General features: G+C 48.7%; 1 protein-coding gene across 6 annotated transcripts in view; it reads right to left on the bottom strand.

Moving 5' to 3' along the window:
• Positions 1-9,850, bottom strand: part of ALDH16A1 (aldehyde dehydrogenase 16 family member A1) — a 56,449-nt gene extending 46,599 nt beyond the window's left edge. For all 6 annotated transcript variants that reach the window (XR_014494118.1, XR_014494119.1, XM_083376539.1 and 3 more), the window contains exons 1-4: positions 8,951-9,850; positions 5,860-6,245; positions 1,593-1,695; positions 770-896 (exon numbers count right to left, since the gene is read on the bottom strand). Coding sequence is in view for 4 of the 6 variants with exons in the window: in XM_083376539.1 (XP_083232665.1) it covers positions 770-896; positions 1,593-1,695; positions 5,860-6,245; positions 8,951-9,791 (1,457 nt within the window). In the remaining 2 variants the exon portion in view is untranslated. The remainder of the gene's footprint in view (positions 1-769; positions 897-1,592; positions 1,696-5,859; positions 6,246-8,950) is intronic.
• Positions 9,851-12,447: the final 2,597 nt, after the last annotated feature.

Below are 12,447 nucleotides of genomic sequence, written 5' to 3'. Positions count from 1 at the left end.
TTTAATTTGGGGTTTTTTAACTGACTACAGGGTTAATTTAATACTTTTTAATTTGTTCTTAATTTTTGTATTTTGGATTTTTAATTCCCTGTAAACCGCCCTGAGTCCTCAGGGAATAGGGCGGTATATAAATATAACTAAATAAATAAATAAATAAATAATCTCCGTTTCAAAGCTGAAGAGCCAGCGCTTGTCCGAGGACGTTTCCGTGGTCATGTGGCCGGCATGACTAGACGCCAAAGGCGCAAGGAACGCTGTTACCTTCCCACCGTAGTGGTCCCTATTTTTCTACTTGCATTTTTATGTGCTTTCGAACTGCTAGGTTGGCAGAAGCTGGGATGAGTAACAGGCGCTCACTCTGCTACGCGGCACTCGGGATTCGACCCGCCAAACTGCCGACCTTCTGATCGACAAGCTCAGCGTCCTAACCCAGTGAGCCACTGCGTCCCTTCAGTTTATGCTGTTATGTAAAAGTAAAAAGTTGAGGTTTGATGTTACTGTCTTATTCTATCGCACCAAAGGGAGTCGGAAGTCAATGCCTCTTTTTTTCTTTTCTCTCTTCTTTTCCTCACTCTTCTTTTCCCTTTTCCCTCCCCTATTTTTCCTATTTGCTTTTGTATTTTTGTGTTTTATATTATAAACCAATAAAAAGAGAAGAAAGCTAAACAGCTGCCTCGCTTAGCAGCAGAACGTTGGGGGCGCAATTGTGGTCGTAAGTAGAGGACCATCTGTAAGTCGCCAAGATTACCCTCTTGTGACCGCCACTTACTTGTAAAGGTGTCGGGCTCGAACATGGCTGGGAATTAGGCTCCAACTTTCATAGGCTACTTTAGCAACACGAACAGCTTTGTTCACATCTTCTTGCTTGCCTTGGATTGTGGTGGCCAGTGGTTCCCCTAAAGGAGAGGGTGGGGAAAAAGGTGTTTTTTTTCCCCTCCTGCAAAGTCTACCCTGAAATAACAATAGCACTTAGCATTTATATACTACTTCACAGTACTTTACATCCCTCTCTGAGCAGTTTACAGAGTCAGCCTATGGCCCCCAACGATCTGGGTCCTCATTTTACCGACCTGGGAAGGATGGAAGGCTGAGTCAACCTTGAGCCGGTCAGGATTGAACTCCTGGCAGTGGGCAGAGTCAGCCTGCAAGACTGCATTCTAACCCCTGCGCCACCACGGATTGATTGAAAGGTTCAGAAATTTTCTTAGCAATTTTGGAAAGCAGGATTTCCTATCGTTTTAAGGAATAGCGTCCGCCTTTTCTGTGAAGGGGAGGGAGAAATTAGCAGCAATCACTGCCATTTTGGGACTTGGAAGAAAGTAAAGGCCACGTGAATGGCCTACGGCATCTCTTTAGCCCCAATTTATCAACAATTTCATGGCATTATAAGCAACACAGAGAACTTACTTTTCAAGCCTCGGAGAAATTGAGTTTTCGGAGCAGAAGCATATAAAACACTAGACCGCCGTTTCTCAAGCTTAGCCAATTTAAATGAGGTGGATTTCAATTCCCCGAATTCGCTAGCCAGCAGAAATGCAGAATATACGAAGCCACCCACAAGTCACCCTCCCTTGTTCATTCGCCATCTTTACCTGTGGTAGGATTCTTGAGTGTGCTGGTCTCTCGTCCCTCTGGTTGCAGCCACTTGCCACCTATAAAGTGTCCGAATTTACGACCATGAGATTCCAGCCAGGACTGAGGAGAAAGAGGGAAGTGTCAGGTTGCAGGGGAAAGAAGAATTTACCCTATACCTATTGAGATCTGTTTTGGTACATCCCAGCGTCCTCTTCAAATAATAATGGATATTTAGCAACCTTTTCCAGAAAACAGGAGGGAACAGCAAGTTTCAGGGAAGGAAGCTATAGCTTCAAAAAGTTGCTGGACTCTTGTTAGCCCCGGTCAATAGTCAGGGCCAAGAGGAGATCCATTACTGTCCCATCTGGAGATCCACCGTTTCCCTACCCACTCATCCACTCTGATCGAGAGGAAAAGATCAGAATATTCAGCTTTTTGGCATTCAGGTAGTCCTCTACTTACAACTATTCATTAGCGACTGTCCCATGTTACAATGGCACGGAAAAAGAAGGGACTTGCTGTTAGGTAGATGACTATGGCCTAACTGGTTGGGTTGGCAATATATATAAACTATGATTGTATTGTTGTAATAGAAACTGTATTGTATCACTTTAAATGTGTGATGATTGGCCAACGCTGTTTTTCCAATGGCCATAAGAGGGAGCTAGAGACATAACTTCTTTCTCTGTTATTCTCTCTGTTACGTTTGCTGTTACTTGCTGATTATTGTGGTTTGTGGGTTTGCTACTGTTTGCTAAACCTGAAGAACTGTGTTTTGACTTACGGACTGGTAAGAAGACTCTGTATTGGATAATCCTTGGACTATTGTTATTTGCTATCATCTCTTTACTCGTGTATGACCTGGACTGATTTTTTCTTGGACTGTGCTATTGTATTATTCCACAAGTAAAACCCTTTTACACACCTCAGTGTATCTGTGTGGTTGCTGCGTAAACCAGACTACTCTCAATATCCTCTTTTTCTGTGCAAGCTCTTGTTAGCTCAAGAGGTACTCTGCACTTCCTTATCACTTGCAACCCGTCTTCAGGCTTACAAGCATCCCCAAGGTCACATGATCAAAATTCAGCTGCTTGGCACCCAGTACATATTTAGAATGGTCGCAGCATCCCAAGGTCACGCGATCACCATGTGTGACCTTCCCAGTTGGCTTCTGACACGCAGTCCATGGGGGAGGCTGAATTTGCTTAATGAGGGCATGTTTCACTTAACAACTATGGCAAAAAAAGAAGCTGTAAAATGGGGAGAGGCTCACTGAACAACTGCCCGGTGTTGTAACTTTTAACAATTGCTAAATGAACTGTTATAAATCGAGAACTACCTGTGCTATCCCGTTCATTTTCAAATCTATGCAAAGATGTTCACTGATTGATCAGCCCGTTAAGCCTAAAGGTTGAGAAACACAACTGTAGCAGGCTAGCTTAAAACTGCCAAGGAGTTGAAGGCTAAAATAATTTTTAGAGAGAAGTTAATCCTGCCGTAAGGGTTACTATGGAAGGGTGAGAGAGTGTGAGATTGTGCCATAAAAGCCATTAATTTGGCTTGAATGCCAGGATACAGAATCCAAGCACACACACACACACACACTCAGTCCAACCTACCTCACAGGGTTGTCGTGGGAAAAAAACAGGAGAAAGAAAGTTATATATATTCTTGAGTTTATAAAAAATAATAAAGTAGGGATAAATAAGTAGGGTTTCTACAGACAGAAACACAGCTGCGCCATGGGTTCACCTGTGTCTCCCATTGCGGCCAATCTCTACATGGAAAAGGTAGAAACCAAAGCCCTAAACCCCTTCAAAGGAATTCCACCCTTACGTGGATGATACTTGGGTCAAGATCAAAACACAGGAATTGGAAGCGTTCACCAAACACATCGACTCTGTGGACAGATACATCAAATTCGCCGGGGAAGATGTTAAGGAAAATAGTCTGCCCTTCCTACACATTAAGGAAGACAGAAGCTGTCAGGACCCACCCCAAACCACGTCTTAGGAAGACAAAACTCTTGGAGCCAATTCTAGTCCAAAAAGAAATCTTTACTAGGACATGCTTGGCTGTGGGAATACAAGACAGGATCTAATATTGTTCTACAAATTGAAACCTTATGAAGAGTTCCCTGTTCAACCCCCCTTCCCTAACCCCATTTGGTCAGCCCCCCATCATTTACCTCGTGTCATCCCTTTCGTGGGAAAAGGAACTTTGGATTTTATGGTTATTGCTCTTTTCCTTCAAAAGGAGACACAAGTCAGATGCCTCCTATCCTAGCCCTCCCTTTTGTTCACCCAGTTCAAAAGGCTTCTCTGAATCTTTGAAATGCCTAAGGCAGGCTGAATCCTCATTCGTTCCTTCCTCCTCGGGATCCATGGAATATTGTTTTAAACATACATTTATGAATATGATATAAATGGATTCTGACAGAAGCCTTAACACTGAAGTTTACAGAACACCCCCCCCCACACACACAGATCAATATTTTACATTTTGATTCTCACCACCCCACTGGAGCACAAAATGGGAGTTATCAATTATCTACATTTAGGCAGGAAAAATCAAATGCACAGGTATAGTATAGGTGGTACCTTGCTCAATAGTAGCAACTGTGAGAGGGATCTCGGAGCCCTAGTAGACAATCACTTCAATATGAGCCAGCAGTGTGCTGCAGCTGCCAAAAAAGCCAACACAGTGCTAGGCTGCATTAACAAGAGGGATAGAATCAAGATCAAGTGAAGTACTAATACCACTTTACAATGCTTTGGTAAGGCCACACCTGGAATACTGCATCCAGTTTTGGTCACCACAATGTAAAAAAGGTGTTGAGACTCTAGAAAGAGTGCAGAGAACAAAGATGATCAGGGGACTGGAGGCTAAAACATATAAAGAACAGTTGTTGGAATTGGGTATGTTTAGTTTAATGAAGAGAAGGACGAGGGGGGACATGATAGCAGTGTTCCAGTATCTCAGGGGCTGCCACAAAGAAGAGGGAGTCAAGCTATTCTCCAAAGCACCTGAAGGCAGGACAAGAAGCAATGGATAGAAACTAGTCAAGGAGAGAAGCAACCTAGAACTAAGGAGAAACTTCCTGACAGTTAGAACAATTAACCAGTGGAACAACCTGCCTCCAGAAGTGGTGAATGCTCCAACACTGGAAGTTTTTAAGAAGAGACTGGACAGCCATTTGTCTGAAATGGTATAGGGTTTCCTGCCTGAGCAGGGGGTTGGACCAGATGACCTCCAAGGTCCCTTCCAACTTATTATTATTATAACCCTACACCACCGAGCTGAAGGTCTGCCTACCAGCAAAGATGTGAAAGAAAAAGAATAAAATGTATCAAGGAAGCCCTCAGAACGTGTGGCGATCTCAAGTGGGCATTCATCAAATCCCCCCCCAAAAACCCAGCAGACCGTAACAGACAAAGAAAACCATAAATGAAGCAACGTAGTCATTCCATACGTTGCAGGAATATCGGAACAGCTCAGGAGGATCTTCAACCAACACAACATACACGCACACTTCAAACCCACGAATACACTAAGGCAGAAGCTTGTCCACCCAAAGGATAGAACACCCCCACACAAACTGAGCAACGTGGTATATGCAGTACAACGCAGCAAGCAGAGCACAAACAACCACTTTGTGAACGCATGGCAAAACATGGGAGAACAAACCCATCAGGACAAGAGTCAGCAGTCCGATCTGCATCTAAAGGACAAAGGCCACTCTTTCGAAGACAGCAAAGTCCACATTTTGGACAGAGAGGACCGCTGGCTTGAAAGAGGGGTCCAAGGGGCCATCTAGGTCAAAACTGAACAGCCCTCTCTCCAGAGGGGGAGGGACCCGACATCATCTATCTCCAGTCTACAACACAGTCCTTTCAGCAGTTCCAAGGCGGCTCCACACCCATTTGCACCACTCAGGTGACCCTGAAGACACAGATAAGCCTCCAGTGGCCTCAGTGACTCTAAAAGAATGCAAACGGCCAGCTGTCTGCAAGGAGTATAAATCCTTCCATTCCCCACCATCCAGTCAAGAGCTAAAGAAGCTTCTTGGATGAGAAGCGAAACGTCTTCAAAGAAAAAACAAGTCCAGTTGCCTCGTGAAAAAGCATCTTTGGGATAACTACGACCTGGATGACCGAGAATCTTCATAAGACATTTAGGGGTAAATACATAGTCTCTTTCCCCACCCCACTCCCCCCAAATAACCTCCACAGGAAGAGATTTAAGCTAATGAGATACGAAAGGCTGCTCTAAAGCATGGGCAACCTTTAGCAGCAGAGGTTCCTGAACCCGGCTCTCTTTACAAGATCCCTCTTTTGCGTCTTTGTAGACATCTCTGTTTCGATTCTCTTCCTTTACGTGCCCAGGCCCATTCATCTCCTTGTCTTCTTCCCCTGCTCCCTTCTCCTTCTGGCTCTTGTTCCACATTTGCCGAATCCAAGCCATCTCAGCTCCCCAAAGTTGCCGGTCTTTCTCCCGTTGGGCTTTCTCTTCTTCCCACAGCCCTTGAAATATCTTTTCTCTCTCTCTGAAATGTGTCCGGATATCCCGCACCAGCTCGTCAAATTTGTCATCCCAGGGTCTCTTCCGCCTGTTCCGGAGCTGAGCCAACTTCTCGCGCGTACTCAGCAGACTCCGTGGCCTGGAAAAAGCTGGTGGAAGGGAGGAATGAGATGATATTACTCAAGTTGCAGAGATGAAGACCAAAGCTATGAAGACGGGAGCTCTTCAGACAGGAGAACCAGCCTCTGACATACACACACCAATAAAGCAGCATGTTCTTTCATCATTCACATCAGACATGTCAAACACAAGGCCCGGGGGCCAGATCCGGCCTGCGAAGTGGTTTCATGCGGCCCGCGAAGCCATCCTGGAAACAGTGAGGGAACGGCCCCCACTGCCTTGGCCCTGGCCCAGAGACCCTCCTCCTGCCAGAGACCCTCAGATCTGTCCCACTCCTGCCCAGGCCCCCATAGGCACCCTTGATGCGAACGATGTAGAGCTGGCCATGCCCGCCCAGTAGGCCATACGCACTCTAGCCACGCCCACCCAGTAGGCCACGCCCACCCAGGCCACACCCACCCGGCCCCCTGAGGGCAACCGCAATGCTGATGCGGCCCTCAATGAAATTGAGTTTGACACCCCTGATTCACATAGACAAAGTGAGATTCAAAGAATCAAGAGGGGAGATCCGTAACATCCACAAGGAACTCTGATGAAGAAACATCAAAAGAGAAAAAAAAATATCCCTAAAACCCATATAATACAGTGAATATTAAATGTCTGGGGCAAAAAAGCAAAAACAAAACCCACAATACAGGAGGGAGTATTGTTGGAAAAAAGCAATAGGAAAAGGACACTGAATTTAAGGACAGGTAGTCCTCGACTTACGACCACAATTGAGCCCAAAATTCATCTGGCTAAGTGAGAAATTTGTTAAGCAGGTTTTGTCCCATTTTATGACTTTTCTTGTCACGTTTGTTAAGTGAACCACTGCAGTTGTTAAATTAGCAACAGGGATGTTACGTGAATCAGGTTTCCCCACTGACTTTGCTTGTTAGAAGGTTGCGAAAGGCGATCACATGACCCCGGGAACACTGCAACCGTCCTAAGTATGAGCCAGTTGCCACGTGCCTGAATTTTGATCATGTGATCACATGGGGATGGCGTATCGGTCGTAAGTGTGAAAGATGGTCATAAATCACTTTTCCAGTGCCGTTGTAACTTCGAAAGGTCACTAAGTGAACTGTTGTTAAGTCAAGGACTACCTGTATCAGTTCCTATTATCCTTTCCTGTCGGTCCCAACATGCCACCATAAAATGTTAAACATGGCACATTAAAATTCAATGTACAACAAATGTAAAGGTTGCAGGAATTGGGGATGTCTAGTTTAATGAAGAGAAGGACGTAGCAGTGTTCCAGTATCTCAGGGGCTGCCACAAAGAAGAGGGAGTCAAGCTATTCTCCAAAGCGCCCCGAAGGCAGGACAAGAAGCAACGGATGGAAACTAATCAAGGAGAGAAGCAACCTAGAGCTAAGGAGAAATTTCCTGACAGTTAGAACAATTAATCAGTGGAACAACTTGGCTCTAGAAGTTGCTCCAACACTGGAGGTTTTTAAGAAGAGACTGGATAGCCATTTATCTGAAATGGTGTAGGCAGGGTTTTCTGCGTGGAGACCGGGTTTTCTGCGTGAAGACCTCCCTTAAGGGGAATAAAAGGTAAAGGTTCGCCCGCACATGCGTGCCAGTCGTTTCCAACTCTAGGGGCCGGTGCTCATCTCCGTTTCAAAGCCGAAGAGCCAGCGCTTGTCTGAGGACGTCTCCATGGTCATGTGGCCGGCATGACTAGACGCCAAAGGCGCACGGAACGCTGTTACCTTCCCACCGTAGTGGTCCCTATTTTCCTACTTGCATTTTTACGTGCTTTCGAACTGCTAGGTTGGCAGAAGCTGGGACAAGTAACAGGCGCTCACTCTGCTACGCGGCACTTGGGATTCGACCCACCAAACTGCTGACCTTCTGATCGACAAGATCAGCGTTTTAACCCACTGAGCCACCGCATCCCCTAAGGGGAATAAAGCATCAAACTATTTGGCCATTCAGTCAACTACAAATCAGACCCAAGAGAAGACATTGTTAGCATTCTAGCCCAAACATGACAAAAGTAATGGTGAAACAGTTCAATCAGGCTTTTAAACAGCAATTCGCTTGCTTATCTCCAACAGTGAGCATCTGAAAATTTTAACTGGGAAACCCAGCAAACCAGCAGCACTTGTTGGAAATTAGAGATACGAATCTGAGCAGATCAGGAAATTGAGGTTAGTGGGTTCCAATTCTAAGCTCACATCCAGGGGGAAATCAGTTCCACTGAACTCAAGGGGACGTGGCTCAGTGGATTAGGACACTGAGCTATTCGATCAGAAGGTCGGTAGTTTGGCGGGTCGAATCCCGAGTGCCGTGTAGCAGAGTGAGCGCCTGTTAATCATCCCAGCTTCTGCTAACCTAGCAGTTCGAAAGCACGTAAAAATGCAAGTAGAAAAATAGGGACCACTACGGTGGGAAGGTAACAGCGTTCCGTGCGCCTTTGGCGTCTAGTCATGCCGGCCACATGACCACGGAGACGTCCTCAGAGAAGTGCTGGCTCTTCAGCTTTGAAACGGAGATGAGCACCGGCCCCTAGAGTCGGAAACGACTGGCACACATGTGCGGGGGAACCTTTACCTTTACCTTTAAGGAGATCAGAGATGAAGGAGTTGCTGACCCTGAAATCCATTCACTCTCTGATGTCTGGATAAACCGGTCTGGATTTCCCTCTCCCCCATACCCGGGATTGTACTGCTCCCTTTTCTACTCACCTCTTCGCTTTAGCCCGGTTCTCCAGGGGGCGTCCAGATGTTCAGGGATCTCCTGTTGGAGCAGAGGCTTCTCCACCACCCTGGATCTGCCCGGGATCTCCCCCGGAGACTTTTCCTGAGCAGGGTAGAGGTAAGCCCCATCTGCTGCCTCGCCTCCCCCACGGGGGTCGGCCTCTTCACGTGGGGGGCTCTTCTCCTCCTTGATCAGGCCAGCGGCCAACTGACGGTGGAGGATGGAGGGCTCCGCATAGATCACGCCCCCGACAGCCGTTTGAGAAGAGGACGACGAACAGGCGGGGACGCCGGCAGGCTCGCCGGGCGGCTCCAGATCGCTGCCGTCGGTGACGGAGGCCTGGGTCCAGGCGTACTCGTCCTCCGGGGGCTGCGGATCCGGATCGAGCTCCGGATCGCTTTCCTCCTTGACGACCACCTGGCACCACGGAGCGCCGTCCCCGCCGCCGCCACGGGCGCTGCCTCCGCCGCCGCCGCCCAGGATGGCGTCGAGTTCGCGAAAGAAGCGGCAGCGCTGTCGGGCGACGCCGTCTTGCAGCTTGGCTTGCTTGTAACTTTTCTTGAGGTCTTTGCCTTTCGTCCGGCATTGATCCTCGTCGCGGAAATAGCCCTTCTCGGCCATGCGCTCCGAGATCCACTGGTAGACGTCGGCATTCCGGTGGCACCGGTTGAGCTGCGCCTGGATGGATTCCTCGCCCCACAAGGCGAGGAAATCCAGGGTCTCCCCGTGACTCCAAGTGGCCGCCCGAGTTCGAGGCACTTTAGGGCGATCCGTCGACCTCGGGCCCAGGAAGGAAGAAGAAGAAGAAGAAGGGGAAGGCGAGGACATCCCGGGACGGGAAAAGAAAGCGGGTTGGGTGGGTGGGTGGCAGGGAGCAGAAGGACCAAATCAAAAGGAAAGACGGGCGTCGGGGAGGGGGGGCGTGGAGAAGGATCTGAGGATCTGCCACCTCTATTTAATTAATAAAAAAAAATCCAATCCCGGTGCACGCCGGGATATAAACCCACCCCCCTCCCTAACCCAGAAGACCGAGCGAGGCGGAGTAAGAGGGGCGGGTACCTCCGCGGTAGCACGTAACCCGAGGTGGGACTTTACTACGCAACTATTGGCCGACGAGCCCGTGGTATGCATATGAACCTGATTTAAATCGGGACTCTGGAGCCGTCTGCGCCGGCGCGATGGAGGGGGGGTGGGGGTGGTATAATTTGCTTTGTACCCCCGGCCCTCGGAAACTGTTACCTCCCTGGGAACTCGGGAGTCAAAGCCGGTTCTCACGTTCTAGGGCAGGGGTCTTCAAACTTGGCCCTTTTATGACTTGTGGACTTCAACTCCCAGAATTCCTCAGCCAGCTTTGCTGGCTGAGGAATTCTGGGAGTTGAAGTCCACAAGTCATAAAAGGGCCAAGTTTGAAGACCCCTGTTTCTAGGGGGTGGGTGGGTGGGTTGCTTTTTCCTTCTACTCCTGATTTTTTTTGGCCCGGCCTCTGAAGGTTCCCCCTTCTTCCCCCGTTGAATCTAAATCCGGGTCTGTTTTGAAAGAGAGGACACGCGGGCGGCGTTAAACCCTGGATTGAATCGCAGTAGTTATCCCGGATTTCTCTACCGAAAGGGACCGCCAAAGCAAAATGAAAGTCCCTATCAGCGATTGGAAATTCGGAGGTGGCGAAGCGGGGATGACATTGGTCTAGAGCAGCGTTTCCCAACTTTAGGAACTTGAAGATGCGTGGACTTCAACTCCCAGAATTCCCCAGCCAGCTATGCTGCCTGGGGAATTCTGGGAGTTGAAGTCCACGCATCTTCAAGTTCCTAAGGTTGGGAAACGCTGCTCTAGAGAAGAGCAACTCCGCCAAGAAAAGTTTCTTTCACACACTCCATTTCTCCCGCCCGATTGCTCCGGAGAGCCTCACATTCGCACAGACCGTTTGCAAGAAACCCTCGTCCTACTCTGTTGAAGTTTGGTTCGTTCAGGTCCCGAAGCTTTCGGACGACGCTGATTTACAGATGTAAGGTTAAATCCGGCGATTATAGTCCCGATTGTGGGCTGGGACTATATTCACACACCATCTTCAGCCGCAAACCTAAGTTTAAGGCTAAAGCTAGCTAATGTTGGGAGCGCGGTTTCAACCCGGCCAGGCGGAAGTTGCCAAAAACGCAGCCGCGTTAAGTCCCGATGTAGCAACAGCAAAAATTTATTTATTTATTTTATTTTAATTCCATTTATATCCCGCCCTTCTCCGAAGACTCAGGGCGGCTTACAAGTTTAGCAGTAGCCTTCATTCTATGTATATGCCTGCTTGTTAGGGCTTTCACACACACACACCCAGCGGCATTATTACAAAGTCAGCTTAATTGCCCCCAACAACAGGGAAGTTACTACGGGTCCTAACGCTTGGGCTGAAACTCTTGGCGGTTGTGATTTTCTCCCAGAAAGGCACATTTCCTCGATGCAAATCTCCTTGGCTAAGGGAGAGGCTACGTTTGCCGATTAAAAACTAGGTGGAGAGAACCGAAGCAGAAGCGCTGCCGGTCGTATTTACGAGTGGCGCAAAACCCCGCCCGAGCGTCCCAACCAATAGCGCCTCGTCTTTTGAAGCGCTTAAATAACGTGCTATATACCTCGAAGACCCGCGGGAGTGACACGTCCTGAACCTGGATTATCAGTAAAGGCCTTCGTACCCGAGCAGGAGCTCAGCCAGCCAAGCTTGCTGCCCTAGAGGGAGCGAAGGTCAGGGACAGAGGCGGGGGGGGGGGAGAAGACAAAAAAAGGCTAAAATATGGGGTAAAAAAAGCCTTTTGGGGACTGTTTTTTTGGGCGGGGAGGGAGGAATCAAGATAGAGCAGGGGTCTTCAAACTTGGCCCTTTTATGACTTGTGGACTTCAACTCCCAGAATTCCTCAGCCAGCATGCCTGGCTGAGGAATTCTGGGGGTTGAAGTCCACAAGTCATAAAAGGGCCAAGTTTGAAGACCCCTGAGATAGAGCAACGTCTCTGCGGGCTCGCTTTGGAACCCCCTCCTTTGCCAAACTTGGCTACCGGCCGCCGCAAACCACAATGGCTTAACGACGGCTTGTTGAGTTCTTTCCCCCGCGCTGAGCGCCAATAGCATTGTGGTTTAGCGCGACGCGGGAATCCCAAGCTACTTTCCTTCGGAGCCTACAGATCACGTTCCTCTTTACGCTCACTGGATCCTGCGCTCTCTCCGCCGGCGGCGGTAGGTGGGGTTGGGGTTGTGCTCAGACGTGAGAGGGAATCCTTTCCAGCCCCTTACCTGGGCTTCCCCCAGCGCCTCCGGGACCGGCCCGTACTCCATGGAGCTGTAGAGATCGTACACTGAAGGGGTCCCTCGGCTGCTTTCCGTCGCCGAAGAGCCGGCCATTGACTCCTGTTTTAATTGCTCGGGCTTGACAGCAAAAAAGCAGCAACCCTCCAACGGAGCAGCATCCCCGCCGCTTTCATAAAAGAGGCACTTCCGACCTCCCAACTA

Source organism: Vipera ursinii (assembly GCF_947247035.1).
Source record: "Vipera ursinii genome assembly, chromosome: Z".
Lineage (NCBI taxonomy): Eukaryota > Metazoa > Chordata > Lepidosauria > Squamata > Viperidae > Vipera > Vipera ursinii.
This window is presented reverse-complemented; position numbering and strand designations above follow the sequence as displayed.